Source organism: Elephantulus edwardii, unplaced genomic scaffold, assembly GCF_000299155.1.
Source record: "Elephantulus edwardii isolate Elephantulus edwardi_28Jun2011 unplaced genomic scaffold, EleEdw1.0 scaffold00069, whole genome shotgun sequence".
Taxonomy (NCBI): domain Eukaryota; kingdom Metazoa; phylum Chordata; class Mammalia; order Macroscelidea; family Macroscelididae; genus Elephantulus; species Elephantulus edwardii.
Genome location: NW_006399819.1, coordinates 10,377,955 through 10,397,065, shown reverse-complemented (window position 1 = coordinate 10,397,065; position 19,111 = coordinate 10,377,955). Strand labels below are relative to the sequence as shown.

The following is a 19,111-nucleotide window of genomic DNA, read 5'->3' as shown; positions in this document are numbered from 1 at the left end:
ACACAACCCTGCTTGTTGAAACTGAGGAGGACCTGAAGTGCTTGCTGCAGAAGGTCAAGGACTGCAGCCTTCAATATGGATTAAAGCTCAACATCAAGAAAACAAAGATTCTCACCATTGGACCAATTGGCAGCATCAGTATGGATGGTGAAGAGATTGAGATAGCTAACAATTTTAGTTTGCTTGGCTCCACAATCAACACTCTTGGTAACAGCAGCCAGGAAATAAAGAGACAAATTGCATTGGGAAAGTCAGCTGTGAGGGACTTCTCAAGAGTACTGAAGAGCAACGACGTCAGACTGGAGACTAAGGTGCACCTGATCCGGGCTATAGTCTTTGCAATTATGTGCTATGCATGAGAGTTGGACAGTGAATAGGGTTGATAGAAAGAGAATTGATGCCTTTGAGCTCTGGTGCTAGAGAAGATAACATGGACAACATGGAGAACAAACAGGTTTGGTGTGGAGAAGGTAAAGCCGAATGCTCCTTGGAGCCAAGGATTCTGAAGCTTCGTCTGACATATTTTGGGCATGTTGCAAGGAGGGACTGGTCCTTGGAGAGGGACATCATGTTTGGCAGAGTGGAGAGGCGGCGAAGGAGAGGAAGACCTTCGATGAGATGGATAGATTCTGTGACTGGAGCGGTGGGAATAAGTGCATTGAGATGGCTAGGTTGGCACAGGATAGAACAGCATTTAGAGCTCTTGTACATAGGGTCGCTATGAGTTGCAAATGACTCACTCGATGGCACATAACAACAACAACAACAAATTTTATTTTATTAATTTTAATGAACATTTACAGAGATTTTGGATTTATATTAATTCATTGTTTCACTAAGGCTAGGCCTTTAAAGCTTGGTCCCACTTAGTCTCTTATGATCTTTATGATTATGGGCTTTAACCCTAGGCCTCTGATCCACTTTTTGTTGATATGTGTGTGTATAGAGAGAGATGTGGTTCCTGCTTCAGCTTTCTGAAGGTAGGCACTCCAGTTTTGCCAGCGCCATTTGTTGAAGAAACTGTTGTTTCCCCATTTGATAAGCTTTGTTTCCTTGTCAAATATCAGTTAACCGTAGATGAGTTAATTTCTGGGTTCTTGATTCTGTTCCATTGGCCTATGTGTCTGTCATTGTACCAGTACAATGCTGTTTTGGTTGTCATAGTTGTATAGTAGGTTTTCAGGGAGTGCTGTATCTCGCACTTCATTGTTGTTTTTCAGAAGTGTTTTGCTTTTTTAATGTCTCTTTCTTCTCCAAATAAACTTACTAATTTCCTTTTATATCTCTTTGAAAAATGAACTTAGTATCTGTATTGGGATTACATTGAACATGTAGATTACTTTTGGTAGAATTTTGATTTTTACTATGTTGAGTCTTCCTATCCATGAACAGGGAACATTTCCCCCTTTTATTTAGGTATTTTGTTATTTCTTGCAGAAGTATTTTGTAGTTTTCTTTGTAAAGGTCTTTTGTGTCTCTGTTGTTGTGGTTGTGTACCATCGAGTCAGAGTGAACCCATAGTTGACCCTCTGACAAGTTTTCAGAAGTAGTTAATTACACAGATGATTGCCCATCTTTCTATTGCAGAACAGCTGGTGGATTTGAACTGCATGCCTTTGATTTTGCAGCACAGCTTCTTACTACTAGGCCACTTTATTCCTAAGTATATCAATTTGTACTTTGCTACTGTAAATGGTATTGCTTTTTAATTTTCCTTCTCTATATTTTCTTTGTTACTATAGAGGAATCCCTTTGACTTTTGTATATTTGTCTTGTATCCTGCCACTGTACTAAGTTGGTCTAACTATCTCTAACAATGTTTTGGTTAAGTCCTTCGGGTTTTATGTGTACAGTGTCATATCATCTGCACATAGTTACAGTGTCACCATCTCTTTGCCTCTCTGCATGCCTCTAATTTCCTTTTCTTGCTGTATTGCCCCAGCAAGTACTTCCAGTACAGTATTAAATGGGAATGGTGACTGTGGGCATCCTTGTGTGGTCCCTATTTGCAAGGAAATAGCTTTTATTCTTTCTCTGTTAAGAATGATACTGACCCTTGGTTTTGTTTATATACTTTTCACTATGTTGAGGAAATTCCCTTCTATTCCTAGTTTGCCAAATATTTTAATTGGGAAGGGGTTTAGATTTTGTTAAAGTACTTTTCTGCATTAATTCTTAGGATCATGTGATTCTTATTTGCTTTGTTAATGTGATACATTACATTGATTGTTTTTCTTACTTTGAGCCATCCTTGCATATTTTTTAGGAATCCCACTTGATCATGATGTGTGTGTGTGTGTGTGTGTGTGTGTATACACACACACACATATATATGTATATATATGTATATATGTATATATATATGTATATATGGATATATGTATATATATGTGTGTGTGTATATATGTATATATATGTGTGTGTATATATGTATATATATATACTGTTGGAGTGTATTGGCCAGGATTTTTTTTCATCTATATTCATGAGAGATATTGGTCTGTAGTTTTCTTTCTTTGCCTGGTTTTGGTATTAGGGTTATGCTTGCCTCATAAAATGGTCCTGGGAGTGTCCCTTATTTTTCTATTTTTAAAAAAAATAATTTAAGTAAAATTGATGATAGATCTTCTCTGAATGATTGTTAGAATTCAACCAAGTGAAGTGATCTGGGGCAGAACTTTTTTTTTCCTGGAGTCTTTATGACCTGCTCAATTTCTTCATTTGGATCTGTTCAAGTGTTCTACATCTGTCCATGTCAATCTGGGTAGAACATGAGTTTCAAGAATTTTGTCTATTTCCACTAGGTTTTCGAATTTGTCAGATTATAGCTTTTAATAATACTCTGATATTATCAATTTAATTTCATCTGGTTCTGTTGTGATGCCACTTCTATAATTTCTTAATTGAGTTATTTATGTCTTATCTCTTTTTTCTTTTGTTAAGAATTTGTTGAGGTTTGCTTTGTGTCCTAATATATGGACATAATAATATATCAGTTCTGGAGAATGTACTATGTATACTTAGGAAGAAATGGAATTGAATTTTAGATGGGTGCAGTATCCTGAATACATCCACAAGATTGAGTTGGTTGATTGTATAGTTTAGATTTTATGCATCTTTGTTAAGTTTCTTTTGAGTTGGCCTATCCCTTGGTGAGAGTGGTGTCTATTTCTTTCTTCTTTCATGTATTTTGCTGGTCTATAATTTAGTGCTATTGTGCCTTTGATCATTATATGGTGCCCTTCCTTAGCTTTTATGGTGGTTTTTATCCTGAAGTCTATGTTATAAGATATTAGTATTGTCACTCCTGCTTTTTGTGGATGTGATTTTGCCCACCAGTCTTTAATTTTTTAATCTGTCTTTCTCTGTTTCTTAAATGTGTCTCTTGTAGGCAACATAATGATAGGCTTTGATGTTAGGGTGTTTTTTTTTTTTAAATCCATTCTGCTACTCTTTTCCCCTTAATTGGTGCATTTAATCTATTCACATTTAGTGTGATTATTGATAGGTCAGGTTTTATCATTGCCATTTTGCTGTGTTACTTTTTCTATCATTTCTTATGGTCCACTCACTTTCCTTTGGTGTTTCTGTATGAAGGATTTCCCTTAAAATTTCTTATAGTTTTGATTTTGTTTTAACAAATTCTTTAAGTTCCTTCTTTTCTATGAATGACCTAATTTCTCCTTCATATTTGTTGGACAGCTTTGCTGGGTACAGAGTCCTCGGCTGGCAATTGTTTTCTTTCAGCTTACTGTAGATGACATTTCATTGGCTCCTTGTTCAACATGGTTCCTACTGAGAAATCAGAATTTAATCTGTTTACCCTTTGTAGGTGACTCTTGTTTTCTCATGCTGTTTTAGTATCCTTATCTTTTAATTTTGGGGAATCTAACTGTGATATATCTTGATGTTTTTCTTTTTAGGTCTAGTCTCTTTAGTGTTCACTGAGCTTCTTGGATGTGAATGTCTCTGTTCCTCTTAACACCTGGAAAGTTTTCTTCTGTTATCTCTTCCACAATTTTCTCAGTGATTTTCCCTGTCCCTATCATGTTCAGGAATTTCAGCCATACGTGTATTATTAATTTTGATGTCATTAAACATAGTTCTAATGTTTTCCTCATGTCTTATCTTTATATTTCTTCTAGTATATTTCCACTGAGGCTCTTGTCTTCCAGTTCACTGACAGTTCCATCTCTTTTGTTTTACTTTTTTTGTCCCTTTAGCATGTTGGATACTTCTGCCAATTTGGTCTTAGTATTCTGGATTTTATTTTCAGTACTGTGTTGGCTGTGCACTCTCTTCTTTTGGTGATTTTTTTGAAGTTCTTATACCTCTTTATCTCTAGTTTAATTCCTTCTTTCATCTTTTTCTTCCATAGTTGTTCGAGTTACTCCTCATAGAGGTATTTCTTCTAGTTCCCTATCTCTGAAGTATTAGCTTTCTTAATGACTTTCCATTCTTCCTTCTATTATTTGCATCTTCTTCTATCGCTTCTCAAATAATGCCACATCAACAAATTTCTTCTTGTTCTCTATGTCCAGGTTATTCACTGGATCTGTAGTGTGCTCTACTTTTTTTAGGAGCAGAATTATTTTGTTTTTCATGATGTTTGAGGGAGCCTGTTTGCTCTTGATTTTATGTGAATCTTTTCTTGGTAGATGTTAGGCTGCTATAAGTATGTGATGTCTCAGGGGAGGGCAATGTTCAGTGAAGGACTTGTATGTCGGTGTTCTTTTTTGACTCACCCAATGTGGGGGTGAGCATTGTTATTTGGAAAACTGCAGTGGGTCCACTCCTGTTCCCCTTTGACTTAAGAAATCCCAAGACTTCTTCATGTGTTGCATTCAGGAGGGTTCTAGGGTAGAAATATGTGGGTCATACAGCACAGGGATATGTTGTCCTCTGGAAACTGAGGCAGGCCCATCCTGTTCTCATTTGGATTAAGATGAACTCTTTTATTTCTGCTTTCTTCAACCTCTATTATTCTTAACAATAAAGGCAATTGTTTTGTTTGTCCTTTTTTATGTTTTCCTCCTTACAACTTCCAGTGTTTCCTATCTATATTATTCACATGTTAAACTCTTTTTCTTCATCAGGACTTATTTATAGAGACTCTGATTCGAGAGTAATGAGTGGATGTTGGATTTGTTTTGGTTTAAGCAATTCTAGAAGAAGACATACATATTTATCAAGTTTCTACGATAATTGTCAGATTGTATAGAAGTCTTTTGGGATTCTTTCTGAATATCTTTACATATCCTCATTCATTTTATATTTGTAGAAATAGAGCCAAGAACAAAAGCTGGAAAGTCCTCAGAAGAAAAAATGGGTAGTGGAAGGGGGACACTTCGACTGAGATCAAAAGGACCTGCCACCGTGGAAGAAATGGTATGTTATAATCAATTAACTCCCATTTTGCTTGGAAATGTGTGGATACGGATGTTTGCTAGAACTAGAAATTAAGATGAAGTCACAGTGTTAGAAAAAAAAAGCCATACTTACATTCTAACTAAAGCATGAATTTTAATGTACTGCCCAATTAGACAATCTGAAAATTATTGAAAACTTTTAGGAAGGAAACATGAAAAGTAATTATTACCTTTAGCAATTCTTAGCTACCTGCAGATAACTTTTCCTAGAGTCAATGTTAGAAACACAAGTCAATTTGATATAGCTGGGATTTAAGGGGTAAAAAAAATTCCAACACTACCTGTAGAAGCAAGCATATTTCAGAAAATGTAATTAATGAAATATTATATTCAGGAACTCTAATCTTACAGAACATTTTGTAGCTATTTTTGACTCTTTTATTTCAAATCCCACATTGCTTCCACCAGCAAATCCCAGTGGATTACCCTCATGACATACCAGAGTCCAACATTTCTTGCCACTTCTAACCCCATCACTCTGTCCCAAGGCAACATCACCTGGATTTTGTGATTGCTTCTTACAATTCCTGTCTTTGCCTTCACCTTGTCACTCTTTCAGTCTGTGATCAGTGCAGTAATCAAAAGGATACTTTGAAAATACAAAGGAGATTGTGTTGCTTCTCTGTTCACAACTTTCTGGTGACTTTTATTGCCACTCAGATGGTATGACACCCAATTTTTCTCATCTTATTTCCTATTGTTTCTCCTGGTTCTCCTTGCTTCAGTCCCATTGGCTTCTTGGCTGTTTCATAGCACCCTAAATATATACTTCCATTGCCCCTGCTAGAATAATTAGCCCTGTTTATAAGTGTGGCCCTCTTTTTTGTTCAAGGAGCAGAGGTGGTGTAATGTGTTAACTAATAAGTTGCTAACTGAAAGATCAGTAGTTGGAATTTCCTAGTCTGTCCACAGGGGAAAGATAAGACAGTATTAAGTCTAATGAATCAGAATGTAACTTAGTAACAGTTGTTGTTGTTATGTACTGTCAAGATGCCTGCAGCTCATAGCAACCCTATATACAACAGCCCTAAACTCTGCTCTATCCTGTGCAATTCTCACTGTCTCTGACACACCTATCCCCATTACCCCAGTAACTGAATCAATCCATCTCACTGAGGGTCTTCCTCTCTTGTGCTGCCCTCCACCCTCCCAAGCATGACGTCCCTCTCCAAAGACTGGTCCCTCCTTGCAACTTGTCCAAAGTACGTCAAACGAAGCTTCAGAATCCTTGCCTCCAAGGGGCAGCCTGGTCTCACCCTCTCCAGGACAAACCTGTTTGTTCTCTTAGTAGTCCATGGTATATTCAATACTCTTCTCCATCATCTCCATCACTACAAATCAAAGACATCAATTTTCTTTCTGTCATCACTAGTCATTGTCCAGCTCTCTGATGCATAGCAAGTGATTGCAAAGACCATGGCCGGTATGATTGATTTTTTTTTCATTTTCTCCTTCCTTGTTTCTATTTAATGTCAGCATATTTAAAAGCTACCTCTAAATAGCATAAATAAAAACAATTCCTGAATCATTGCCACTGTCCAATATTTCTCACCCATCATTTTCTTCAAAGCACTAAACATCATGCTCATTATATCTTTTCTTGTTTCCCTTTTATCTATTTTCTAGCTCATGCGTGTTTGTATTTTGCTCGCCACTGCATTTTCATTGCCAGCAACAGTACTTTGCACATCAAAAGAGTTAAATCTTTACTGAAGTAGTAACTTAATCATTCTGAGATTTTTAACTTGCTTGCTTTGAACTTGTGCCAGGAAACACTGATAGCTGATAAAGAACATAATATCTGCTAAAGGAGAGGAACACTGAAAATAAATGTCTTCAGTGAGATGGACTAAGAGGATGGCCACAACAGTGAAACCATGACACCAACAACCATGAAGATTATGTGAAGGACCAGACAACAGTTTGTTTTGTTATACATGAAGATCCCTTACATCAAAACTAACTTAATGGCAACTAACAACTATGATATAAGTGTTAGTGCTTGGGGGGGGGCGGGGAATATCAGGAGAGGTGATGAAATAGAAAGAAAAAAGGATGAAGTTACTCTGTAAGAGGAGAAGCAGTCAGACAAGTATCTGATCCTCAGGAGCACCCGAAGATAGAGACCCCGGCAATGGACACTTCTAGGCTCTTTGTGTGTGAATATTTGGCCAGAATTGCCCACATGTAAGAAAGAAAAGAAATGAAGTTGGTTCAGAATTTGTTGGGATTACAAAGTCCAGAATCATTCATGGGAGTGGTGCTCTCGAGCAGAGATACTCCAGAAATCAGGAAGCCAAGCAAGCCTCTCTTTGTGAATACGGGAAACTCCCGAGATGCTATCAATTTTGGAACATCCAGAGGAAGATTCTGAGACAGATGCTTTGGGTGAGGGGTCTGGTAACTTAAGAGACTGGTAGAGCAAAAAGTATTTTGAAAAATGATACAAGATAAGGTATGTGAAAAAACAAACCCAGGGCAGCAGTTTCTGTTCATTGCAAGTCTTTTTTAGAAGCCAGAACACTGCTTGACCTCTTTTGAAGGCCATAAAATGTATTGAATGAATGAACAAACCTTATTTGAAAACCCTTTGTAAGAAAAGGAAAAAAATAGCAAATAACACAAACAGTAGGAAGCTAGAGAAAGAACAGATTTGCTTTCTGGTCAAGGCTCTGAGGAAATATGACACAGACCTTAACACAGCTTGCAAAGAAAGCAGGTTTGGTAGGGAGAGCTCAAGACTCAGAGGAGGAGGAACATAATCTATAAATATTTGTTGAAAGGCTGCATCAGATGCTGGGATAAAAAGGAAGTAGTTTAAGATCTATTTGGGGAGGTAGGAAAAACTCATTCAAGGGTAAACATCTAAAATAAATTTATTTGCCTAGCTCATTTCATGAAATAGGGCAATTAAAAATAGCTCACAATTAAAGGAAAAAGCTAGTTTGATGCTAATATTAAATTTGGTACAAATTACTTACAATTAGACTTCAGAAACTAAAGGATTGATAGCATTTGAAGCAAATCATTTAGCATAAATTGTGAAAACAATGAAAGATACTTCACTCATAATTTGTTTAATGTGTTTGTTAGTGATGATTTCTCTAAAAGGAAGAAAAGCACACCAGTGGGATAAGAGTTAATGGAAATATGTATGTACATAATACATTGGTGTTAGAAAGTTGAAAGGGAAACTGATGGGAGAGGGGAAAAGAAGATATTAGAGAAAGTATCTTTATAGCAACTGAGTTGGTTAGCAGTGAGAAAGGGAATGTTCTAGGCGTGAAACAGTGGTGAGTGTGAGCATTTGTAAACCATCTACGGAAGTTGGAGTGTTTGGTGCACGAAGTACCTGATGGGGAGTAATGAAGTGTAAGGTGTAGATGAAACCAGAATGTGAAGACCTGGTAGATAATGGAAGGATCCATACAAGAATTGAGAACAACAGGTTTGGGGTTTGTATTTTCAAATAATCACTTTAGAGTGGGATGTTGGGCAGGAGGATTGAAGAGGGTGAAGACTGTGGGTAGAAGACCAATTAGGAAGCTTAGGAAATAGGAAAAGAAGGATGGATCCCAAGAAATTCAACTGCATATGGAGAAAAAGTAAAAAGATGAAGAGATATTGAGGAGATAAAATGGTAATTGGAATCCTTGTTATGATAAGGATGAATGTATAACATAACTGGATGAATAATCTAGGTTACGTGTACCTAGGCTATTTTACCGTTGGTACTAGCAGTCAAGAAATCAAAAGATGTGTTTCATTGGGAAAATCTTCTGCCAAATACCAGTCCAAATACTAAGGAGCAATGATATAATTTTAAAGACTAAGGTGCATCTGATTCAGGCCATGGTTTTTTTAATAACTTGCAATATGTGTGAGAGGTGAACAGTGAATAAGGATGACAGAAGAAAAATTGATGCCTTTGAGTTGTGGTGTTGAAGAAGAGTACTGAATAGCTCATGGATTATAAAAAGAACAAACATCTTTTTGGAGAAAGTGCAGCCAGAATTCTCCTTGTAGGCAAGGAAAATGAAGTTTCATCTCATATACTTTGAGTATCTTGTTAGGAGAGCCTATTCCTTGAAGAGAAACTTCATGATTCAAACTCATTAACTTGAAATTGACTTAATGGCAGTGGGTTTTCTTATTATCAATATAAACTGATGATGATGATGATGTTGTTGTTATGTGCCATCAAGTTGCTTGTGACTAATAGTGACCCTATGTAGAATAGCTCTGAAGCCTGCCCTGTCCTGAGCCAGTCTCACTGACTCCTACACATCTACCTCCATTGCCCAAGTTATGTATCAATCCATCTCATCCAGGATTTTCTTCTCCTGCTCTGTCCCTCCATCTTTCCATGCATGATGTCCTTCTCCAAGGACTGGTCCCTCCTGGCCACACGCTCAAATTATGTGAGACAGAGAATAAAAATTCTAGCCTTCAAGGAGAAACCTGGTTTCACCCTCTTCAAAACAAACTTAATTGTTCTCTTAGTGGTCCATGGTATTTTCAAGACTCTTCTGCAGCACCAAAACTCAAAGGCATCAATTCTTCTTCTGTCATCCTTAGTCATTGTCCAGCTCTCTGATGCATAGCAAGTAATTGTAAAGACTATGGCCTGGATCAGGCATACCTTAGTTTCTAGACTGACATCTTTGCCTCTCAGTACAGCAGATTTTGCTAGAGCAGTTCATCTTTTGATTTCCTGACTCCTGTATGCAAATTCAGACTGAAGCTAAAGAAAATAAAATCAAATCCACAAAAGCGAAAGTTTGACCTTGAGTGTATCCTTTCTAAATTTAAAGACCATCTCAGGAACAGATTTGAGACTTTGAATACTAATGAATGAAGACCAGATAATCTGTGGGAAGATATCAAGAAAATCATCCATGAGAATGCAAAAAAAAAAAAAAAAGCAAAGAAAGAGGAAGAAGAAAAGGCCATAATGGATGTCAGAAGAGGCTCTGAATATTGTGATAGAGCACCAAGAAGCCAAAGCAAAGGGAAGATACCATATGTGAAGGAGCTGAACAGAAGATTTCGAAAGGCAACCTGCGAAGACAAACAAAAGTATTACAATGAAATGTGCAAATAACTGGAGTTGGAAAATCAAAAGAGATGAACTTGCTCGTTCAGCATTTCTTAATCTGAAGGAACTGAAGAACGAATTTAAGCCTCGACTTGCAATAATTAAGGATGCTGTATGCAGAATGTAGAAAGACCCAGGAAGCATCAAAAGAAGATGGAAGAAGTACAAAGAATCACTGTACTGAAAAGAATTGGCTGACACATAAGAATTTCATGAAGCAATGTTATCAAGAAGCGATATTGATGAAGGACAAAGTCAAGCTGCTCTGAAGGAATAGGCAAAAAAAAAAAAAACAAACAAAAAAACAAGGCCCCAGGAATTGATGGTATACTTTTGACCTATTTCAAAAATAGACGCTGTCCTGTACATGCTCACCAAGTTATGCCAATAAATCTGTAGGACAACCGCCTGGCCAACTGACTGGAAGAGATCCCTATTTGTTCCCATTAAAAAAAATAATAATAAAAAAGTGACCTAACAGAGTTTGGAAATTATCAAACAATGGATGGTTGTAGATGCACTTCAGGCCTTTTGTTCATGGGGTCACTATGAGTAGTCCTCAATTTGAAGGCATTCAACAACAACAACATCATTAATATCACAAGCAAGCAAGAAATCTGCTGACGATTATCCAAAACCGAGTAGAACAGCATAGCAACAGTGAACTGTCCAATGTTCAGGCTGGAATTAGATGAGGCCATGGCACTAGGGTTATTACAGACAATGCTAGATGGATATTAGTTGAATGCAGAGAGTACCAGAGGAATGTCTATATGTTTCATTAACTATTTAAAGGCTTTTGACTGTGTGGATCACAATAAACTATCTCTAAGAATGGAAATCCCAGAATATTTGATTGTGCTTGTGTGAAAGCTATACTTCGACCAGGAGACAGTCATCAGAATAGAGCAAGGAAGCATTGCATAGTTCAAAATCAGGAAAGGCATATGCCAGTGATAAACCTTATCTCCATATCTACTTTTTCAATCTTTTATTAGGCTCTGTAAATTCGTAAAGATTTAATGCTTTCTACCTGAATCACCACCATTCCCTGTCTTAACAGCTGTTCATCTTTGAAAAGCAGTTCTCTTTTTTAAATTTTAAATTGTTCCTTTTGTTTACTGCTTATTTATCATCAATACAGAGGATATATTCAGTCCTTTACAAAAGAAGCAATTTGCAGCAGTACATACAGCATATCCTTTTTCCCAAACACCCACTCTGCTTACTTTTCCCTTTCATTTGAAGTAATTTTAGAATCTGTGTTGTTGTTATGTGCCATCAAGCTGACTGTGACTTATAGCAATCTTGTGTACAACAGCTCTGAAACCCTGGTCTATCCTAAGCCAATCTCATTGTCTCTGACACACCTACCCTCATTACCCCAGTTATTTTGTCAATCTATCTAATCCAGGTTCTTTTTCTCCTGTGCTATCCCTTTACAATTTCAAGCATGTTATCCTCCTCCAAGGACTGGACCTTCCTGTCTACATACCCAAAGTTTGTGATATGGAGTCTCAGAATCCTTGCCTCCAAGGAGCATGTTGGTTTCACCCTCTCCAGGACAGACCTGTTCATTCTCTTGGCAGTCCATGGTGTGATCTATTTCAGAGGATCAAGGACTGTAGTATGAAATATGGAGTGAAGCTCAACATCAAGAAAACAAGATTCTGACCACTGGGCCAATTGGCAACAATGTGATAGATGGAGAAGAGATGGATAGTTTGAACAATTTCAGCTTGCTCAGTCCACAATCAACCCTCTTGGCATAGCAATCAGGAAATCAAAACACTAATTGCATTAGAAAAAATGTGCTGTCAGGGACCTCTCCAGAGTGCTGAAGAGCAAGGATGTCATTCTAGTAACTAAGGTGCACCTGATTCAGGCGATGTTCTTCACAATTACTTGCTATGTTTCAGAGAGCTGGACAGTGACCAAAGATGACAGAAGAATTGGTGTCTTTCAGTTGTGGTGCTGGAGAAGAGTATTGAAAAAGTAGTTCCTATATTATCCTTTTTCTAAAACTTTTGACTCTTAGATATTTAGATTTTTTGACTCTTAGATATTAGACTAAAACTTTTGACTCTTAGATATTTAGATTTTTTTGACTCTTAGATATTAGATTTACTTCTTCTATGAGGGATAGGGACCTAATGGACAAGGAGTTGTATTGCTGCCTCCTTAATCTTTTGCCTCCAATTCCAAAGACATGCATTTAGATTCTGACATCTGCTTTACCAGAGAAAGATGGACGGTTTCCTCCTCTATAATTTACTTCCTCTGCTAACCTGCTGGAGAATCAACTGTGAGTTAGCTCCAACTCAGAGGCACATAACAATCCCCTCTCCTGTGATTCCTATGCATACTTTATGTTTACAATTGCTCTTGTTATTCTTACATAATTATTTATATACATATGTCTTCTAGATTACTAACTACTCATAATTGAATCTATTACTTAATGCAGATACTAAATAAATGCTTATTGATTTGTGCCTTGGTACAGAGCAGATTGTAGGTACAGTTCCAGTAAAATTACCTGAAGTATTTAATCATGGACCAATCACAGACCAAATGTGATGACATTTGTCCCTATGTAGATCAAGATATTTAAACAATTTATTCTAAGAAGATAATATTTTTTTTTCTCTCCTTTTATAAAGCCATCTGAAGCAGAAACAAAGGCAGTTAAAAAGATTGATGATCTTCTGGAATTGTATATGGGAATTCGAGATACTGACTTAGGTAAGAATTTACTGTTTTAAAACACTTTATATTTGTTAATTTGATAGGCTTTAATACTATAGTTTATTTACATTGACTGATAATTATAATTTTCAAAATGAAGAGTATTTGTGGAATCATAAAAAAATGAATATAAAGATCATAAGAAAAAATGAAAATAATATCTGGCCTGATCACTAGTGTTGTTAAGGTACCATCGAGTCAGCACCAACCAATAGCAGACCCTGGGTGTTTTCAGAAATAGTAAACCACATGGGAAGAGATTGCCCATCTTTCTCCTGAAGAGCAGCTGGTGGATTTGAACCACATATCTTTGTTTTGACAATGCAGATGCATTGAGCAAGTCTGCTGTCAGACACCACTCCAAATTACTGGGGAGCAATGATGTCAGTTTGAAGACTAAAGTGCACCTGCTTCAGGCCATGATCTTTTCACTCACTTACTATACATCTGATGCACACAGTCAAATGCCTTTGCAAACTGTGGCCTACTTCAAGAAAAATGGGACTCCCAGAACATTTGATTGTGCTTATGTGAAACCTATACTTGGACCAGGAGGCAGTTGTCAGAACAGAGCAAGGAAATACTTCATCAAAATTGGGAAGTGTGTGCATCAAGGATGTGTCCTATCTCTGTATCTTTTCAATCTATATGCAGAACAGATTATCCAGGAGGCTGGGTTCTATGAGGAGAAGAAGTGTGGTATCAGGATTGGAGGAAGACTCATCAATAACCTGTGTTATGCAGAGGACACAGTCCTGCTTGTTGAAACTGAGGAGGACCTGAATGTACTTGGTGCAGAGGGTCAAGGACTGCCACCTTAAATATAGCTTGAAGCCCAACATCAAGAAAACAAAGATTCTCACCACTAAGCTGATCGGCAGCATCATGATAGATCATGAAGAGATCGAGATTGTTGACAGCTTTGGTTTGCTTGGCTCTACAGTCAACACTCTTGGTTCCAGCAGTCAGGAAATTAAAAGATGAATTGCTTTGAGAAAATCTGCTGTTGGAAGCCTCTCCAAAGTACTGAAGAGCAATGGTGTCAGTCTGGAGACTGAGGTGTGCCTGATACAGTCCATGGTCTTTGTAATTACTTGCTATGCATCAGAGAGCTGGACAATGACTAGAGATGATAGAAGGAGAGTTGATGACTTTGAGCTGTGGTGCTGGGGAAGAGTATTGAATATTCCAGGGACTGCTAGGAGAACAAACAAGTCCATTCTGGAAAGGGTGAAGCCAGACTGCTGAAGGATTGTGAAGCTTTGTCTGACATACTTTGGACATGTTGCAAGGTGAGATCAGTCCTTGGAGAGGGACGTCATGCTTGGGAGGGTGGAGGGATAGTGCAGGAGAGGAAGACCCTTGATGAGATAGATTGATTCAGTCACTGGGATAATAGAAATAGGTGTGTTGGAGCCAATAAGATTGACAAGGGATAGAGCAGGGTTTAGGACTGTTGTATATAGGGTTGCTGTGAGTCACAGGTGACTCAATGGCACATAACAACAACAGCAATAACAACAATGCATCTAAAGCTGGACAGTGAATAAGGTTGATGGCAAAAGAATTGATGCTTTTGAGCTGCTGTGTTGCTGTGTTAGAGAAGAGTACTGGCTATTCCATGGCCTGTCCTAAGGACAAACAGATATGTTTTGGAGAAAGTGCAGCCTGAGTGCTCTTTGGAGTCAAGGATCACAAAGCTTTGGCTCACACACTTTGGGCATATTACTAGGAGAGGCTGTTTCTTGGAGAGGGACAACATGCTTGGAAAGGTGTAGTGTCAGTAAAGGAGAGGAAACCCTCAATGAGATAGACTGATACAGTAACTGCAGCAATAGGCTCAAATGTGTCAAAGATGATGAGGATTGAACAGGTAGGACAGGGTTCATATCTGATGTTTAGATCTGGTCACTGTGAATCATACTTGATGGCACCTAACAACAACATCATCATTAAACATGAAAGCTTAGGCCTAGGTTAACTTTTATAGTGTTATTCTTAATTTATGACATGAAAGGAAACACTGCATGGTTCAAAATCAGGAAAGGAGTGTATTAAAGATGCATCTTGTCCCCATACCTTTTCAATCTATATGCAGAACAGATCAGTCAGGAAGCAAGGCTTTATGAGGAGGAGTGTGGGATTAAGTTTAGATGAAGACTCATTAACAACCTATGATATGCAGATGACAGAACTTTGCTTGCTGCAACTGAAGAAGACCTAAAGCACTTGCTGCAAAAGGTCAAGGATTGTAGTCTTCAATATGGATTGAAGTTCAACATCAAGAAGACAAAGATTCTCACCACTGGGCCTATTGGTAGCACCATAATAGATGGAGAAGAGATTGAGGTTGTTAGCAATTACAGCTTGCTCGGGTCCACAATCAACACTCTTAACACCAGCAGTCAGTAAATAAAAAGAGAAATTGCACTGGGAAAATCTTCTCTCATGGACCACTCCAGAGTGCTGAAGAGCAATGATGTCAGTCTACAACAAAGGTATGCCTAAACAAGACATGGTTTTTTCACTTACTTGTTATGCTTCAGAGAGTTGAACAGTGACTAAGGATGATCAAAGAAGAATAGATGCCTTCGAGTTGTGGTGCTAGAGAAGCATCTTGAACATACCATAGACTGCAAAGAAAACAAATAGGTCTGTCTTGGAGAGGGTAAAACCAAGTCTGTCCTTGGAGGCTAGGATTTTCAAGCTCTGCTTCACTTACTTTGGGCATGTGGCCAGGAGAGATTGGTCCTTGGAAAAGGACATCATGCTTGGAAGGGTGGATGGACAGTGCAGAAAAGGTAGGCACCAGATGAGATGGATTGATACTGTAACTGGAGTAATGGGGGCTGGTGTGTCAGAATTAGTGAGACTGGCTCAGGACAGGGAAGCATTCAGAGCTGCTGTACATAGGGTCGCTATACATTGCAGGAGACTCAATGGCATGCAACAACAATAACATACTATGACAGGTTTGGAAGCAGGAGTGGCATCCACTTCCTAAACAACATGCCTCCAGAAACTCTATGAACTTTGATCATTGTCGATAGTTGTAGAGGGCCTTTCATAGGGTCGCTATGAGTTGTGCTTAGTAGGTTCTAACTTATAGCTCCCCTATGTACAACAGAACAAATTACTGCCTAATTCTGTGCCATCTTTACAGTTTATGCTGTGCTTGAGCCTATTGTGGCAACTCTGTGTTGCGTTTCTTTTTGAAGATGTTTTTTCGCTTATCCAATATTATCCTTCTTCAGATTGTTCATGGGGGACACTCTGGAGGCCTAGTGGTAAGGAGTTGCCGCTCAAAACCACATACCAGATACTGCATAGGAGGGAGAGGAGCAGTGTCCTCTCATGTGAATTATAGCTTCTGAAAATCCATTGGAATTCAGCTAGGAGTCAGGTCTGATTCAATGGCACATAACAACAAATACTATACCAAACATGATGACCTTTCCCCAGAGCTGGTCCCTTCTGAAAACATGCCCAGAGTATGTGAGATAAAGTCGGGCTATAATCACTTCTCAGGAACAATTCTGGCTATACTCTCAAGACAGATTTGTTGGTTTTCCTGCCATTCTGTATATTTTCAATATTTTTTACCAATATCACAATTTAAAGGCATCACTTCTTCTTTAGCCTTCTTTACACATTGTCCAACTTTCACATGTGTGTGTGAGACAACCAAAAATACCATGATTTGGGTTAGATACATCCTACCCCTCAGAGTGACATTCTTACTTTTTACATTTTGGTATCCTTACTCTTTCTAGGTCTTTTCCTGTATATTTGTGCAGTGCACTATGACGGTGTTAGCTTAAAAGTTGGCTTTTCTAGATAATATGTTAGCCTCCCCTCGTCTTCAGCTACCTTAACTGTAGAAACATGGTCTTGTAAATCATCAACTACTGTGGAACTAGGATAAGAGAGAGTGTCCTTCACACATCAGGTAGCAAGACCTTGGTGAGGGTGAGACCCTGCTCTTTGGCACTCTGGGAAAGTCTCTGACAGGAGATTTTCCTAATGTAATTTGTCTTCTTATTTCCTGACTGCTGGTGCCAAGAGTGTTAATTGTAGAGCAGAACAAGCTGAAATTGTTAACCTCAATCTCTTCTCCATCTCTCATGGTGTTGTCAGTTGGCCCAGTGGTGAAAATCTTTGATGTTCTGCTTTAATTCATATTGAAGACTACAGTTCTTGACCTTCCACAGTAAACAAAATTAGCCTAATAGGAAATATTTTTCCTGCCAGTATACCAAGAGTATGTGAGTTGAAGCTTCAGCATCCTTGCTTCCAAAGAACACTGTGGTTGTACTGGTTATCTCTAGGCTATAAAGTTCTCTTCTCTAATGTTGCAACTTAAAGGTGTCAGTGTTTCTCTGTCACCTTTAACCATTGTCCGACTATCAGATACATTGCAAGTAATTAAAAAGACCATGGCTTGGATCTAGGGCACCTTAGTCATTCAGTTGAAAATTGCCAAGTAGTGTAACTTTGTGAATATTACCTGATTCAAGAATTAATATAGTAATTACAGGGTTTTGGTAAGCTCAAATTTAGGAAAAAAAAATCTCAATTTTCTAAGATGAGAACTCAAAGCAGTATCTAATTTTTGAATTTAATTTTAATATAGGTCTTATAATCCCTTAATTGGGATAATTAGATATATTAGTTTTACTCTTTTTTTAGTATATGTGCTGCCGAAGCGAGCACATAGTTTTACTCTTTGATGGTAAAAAAAAAATTGTCCAATTCTGTTGGGCTGAGAGAGCACTGGTCCACATAATTATAAGTGAACTAAGATATGGTTCTTTAGCAATCAATTTTTTTTCACTCTGACAAACTCAGAGCACTAAACATTTCTCACAATTCCTTGTAAATTAGTTAGTAATCCCTTTGTAAAGTTAATTAATCATCTGTAGCAAATTCCTCCAATTGACATGAGAAGTCATTATCATTACACATTGATTAGCAATGTGATCAGTCACACAGGGAGGTAAAGAGTAAGGAAAGCAATTATTTGAAGAATGTCAACCATAGTTGAATACTGAATTTCTCTCATTATTCAAATATGATTAACATGAAATATAAATCACAAAAGCAAGACTGATTTAACAGACAAATGAATATCTTTACTTGTTTATATTCCCAGTGGTTCTTAGCTTTCAGAAATGTTAATTGTTAATTCAAATCACAGCAACACATTATTCTAAACCTATTAAAATAACTTTATACCAAATTTGTAAAGTAAGACAACAAATTAAATAAGTAAAAAGAATATAATACCCTCAAGAAAAGAATTGGGATATATTTACTAATGGAAAATGAAGAGTAATTCAGATTAATTTATATAGCAGGTAACCCTGAAGACAGAACTGCTGTTTGGTTATAAAGTTAAATTGTGAATTATAATTTTAAAACTTACCCACTGCCCATGATGTAAGCTGTTTTAGGGATATTACCAGTGAGGAGAGGAGAGGGTGAGAAGAAGTTCTAGATGTTGTTGAGTCCTTTTAGGTTTTATATGGGGTTTATCTAATTTAAAGGACAGTTGTAACATATAAACATCTATTTGAATATTTAAGGCAATTGTGAAAGTTATATATAGAGCTATAGTCTTTCATGGTGTTACTAGTTTAGGAGTTTGGAGATCATGCAGTCAATGTTACAATCTTAGTTTTTCTGATTTATTCAGAGATCCAGAAATGTGTGGGAAGGAAAATTGAATGACAGTTTCTAAGTTATTTTTTTTATGTTAGATGGATCTTGGCTGAAAGCAGGGAATACCAGAGGAATGTCTATCTGTGTTTCATTGACTATGCAAAGGCATTTGACT

The 19,111-nt window shown here is 37.5% G+C and overlaps 1 protein-coding gene across 1 annotated transcript in view; it reads left to right on the top strand.

The window, feature by feature from the left end:
* The window catches only part of GIPC2 (GIPC PDZ domain containing family, member 2), a 195,808-nt gene that overhangs the window by 156,601 nt on the left and 20,096 nt on the right, over positions 1-19,111 (top strand). Inside the window, exons 4-5 of the mRNA XM_006888611.1 lie at positions 5,282-5,388; positions 13,191-13,272. Of these exons, the coding sequence (XP_006888673.1) occupies positions 5,282-5,388; positions 13,191-13,272 (189 nt within the window). The remainder of the gene's footprint in view (positions 1-5,281; positions 5,389-13,190; positions 13,273-19,111) is intronic.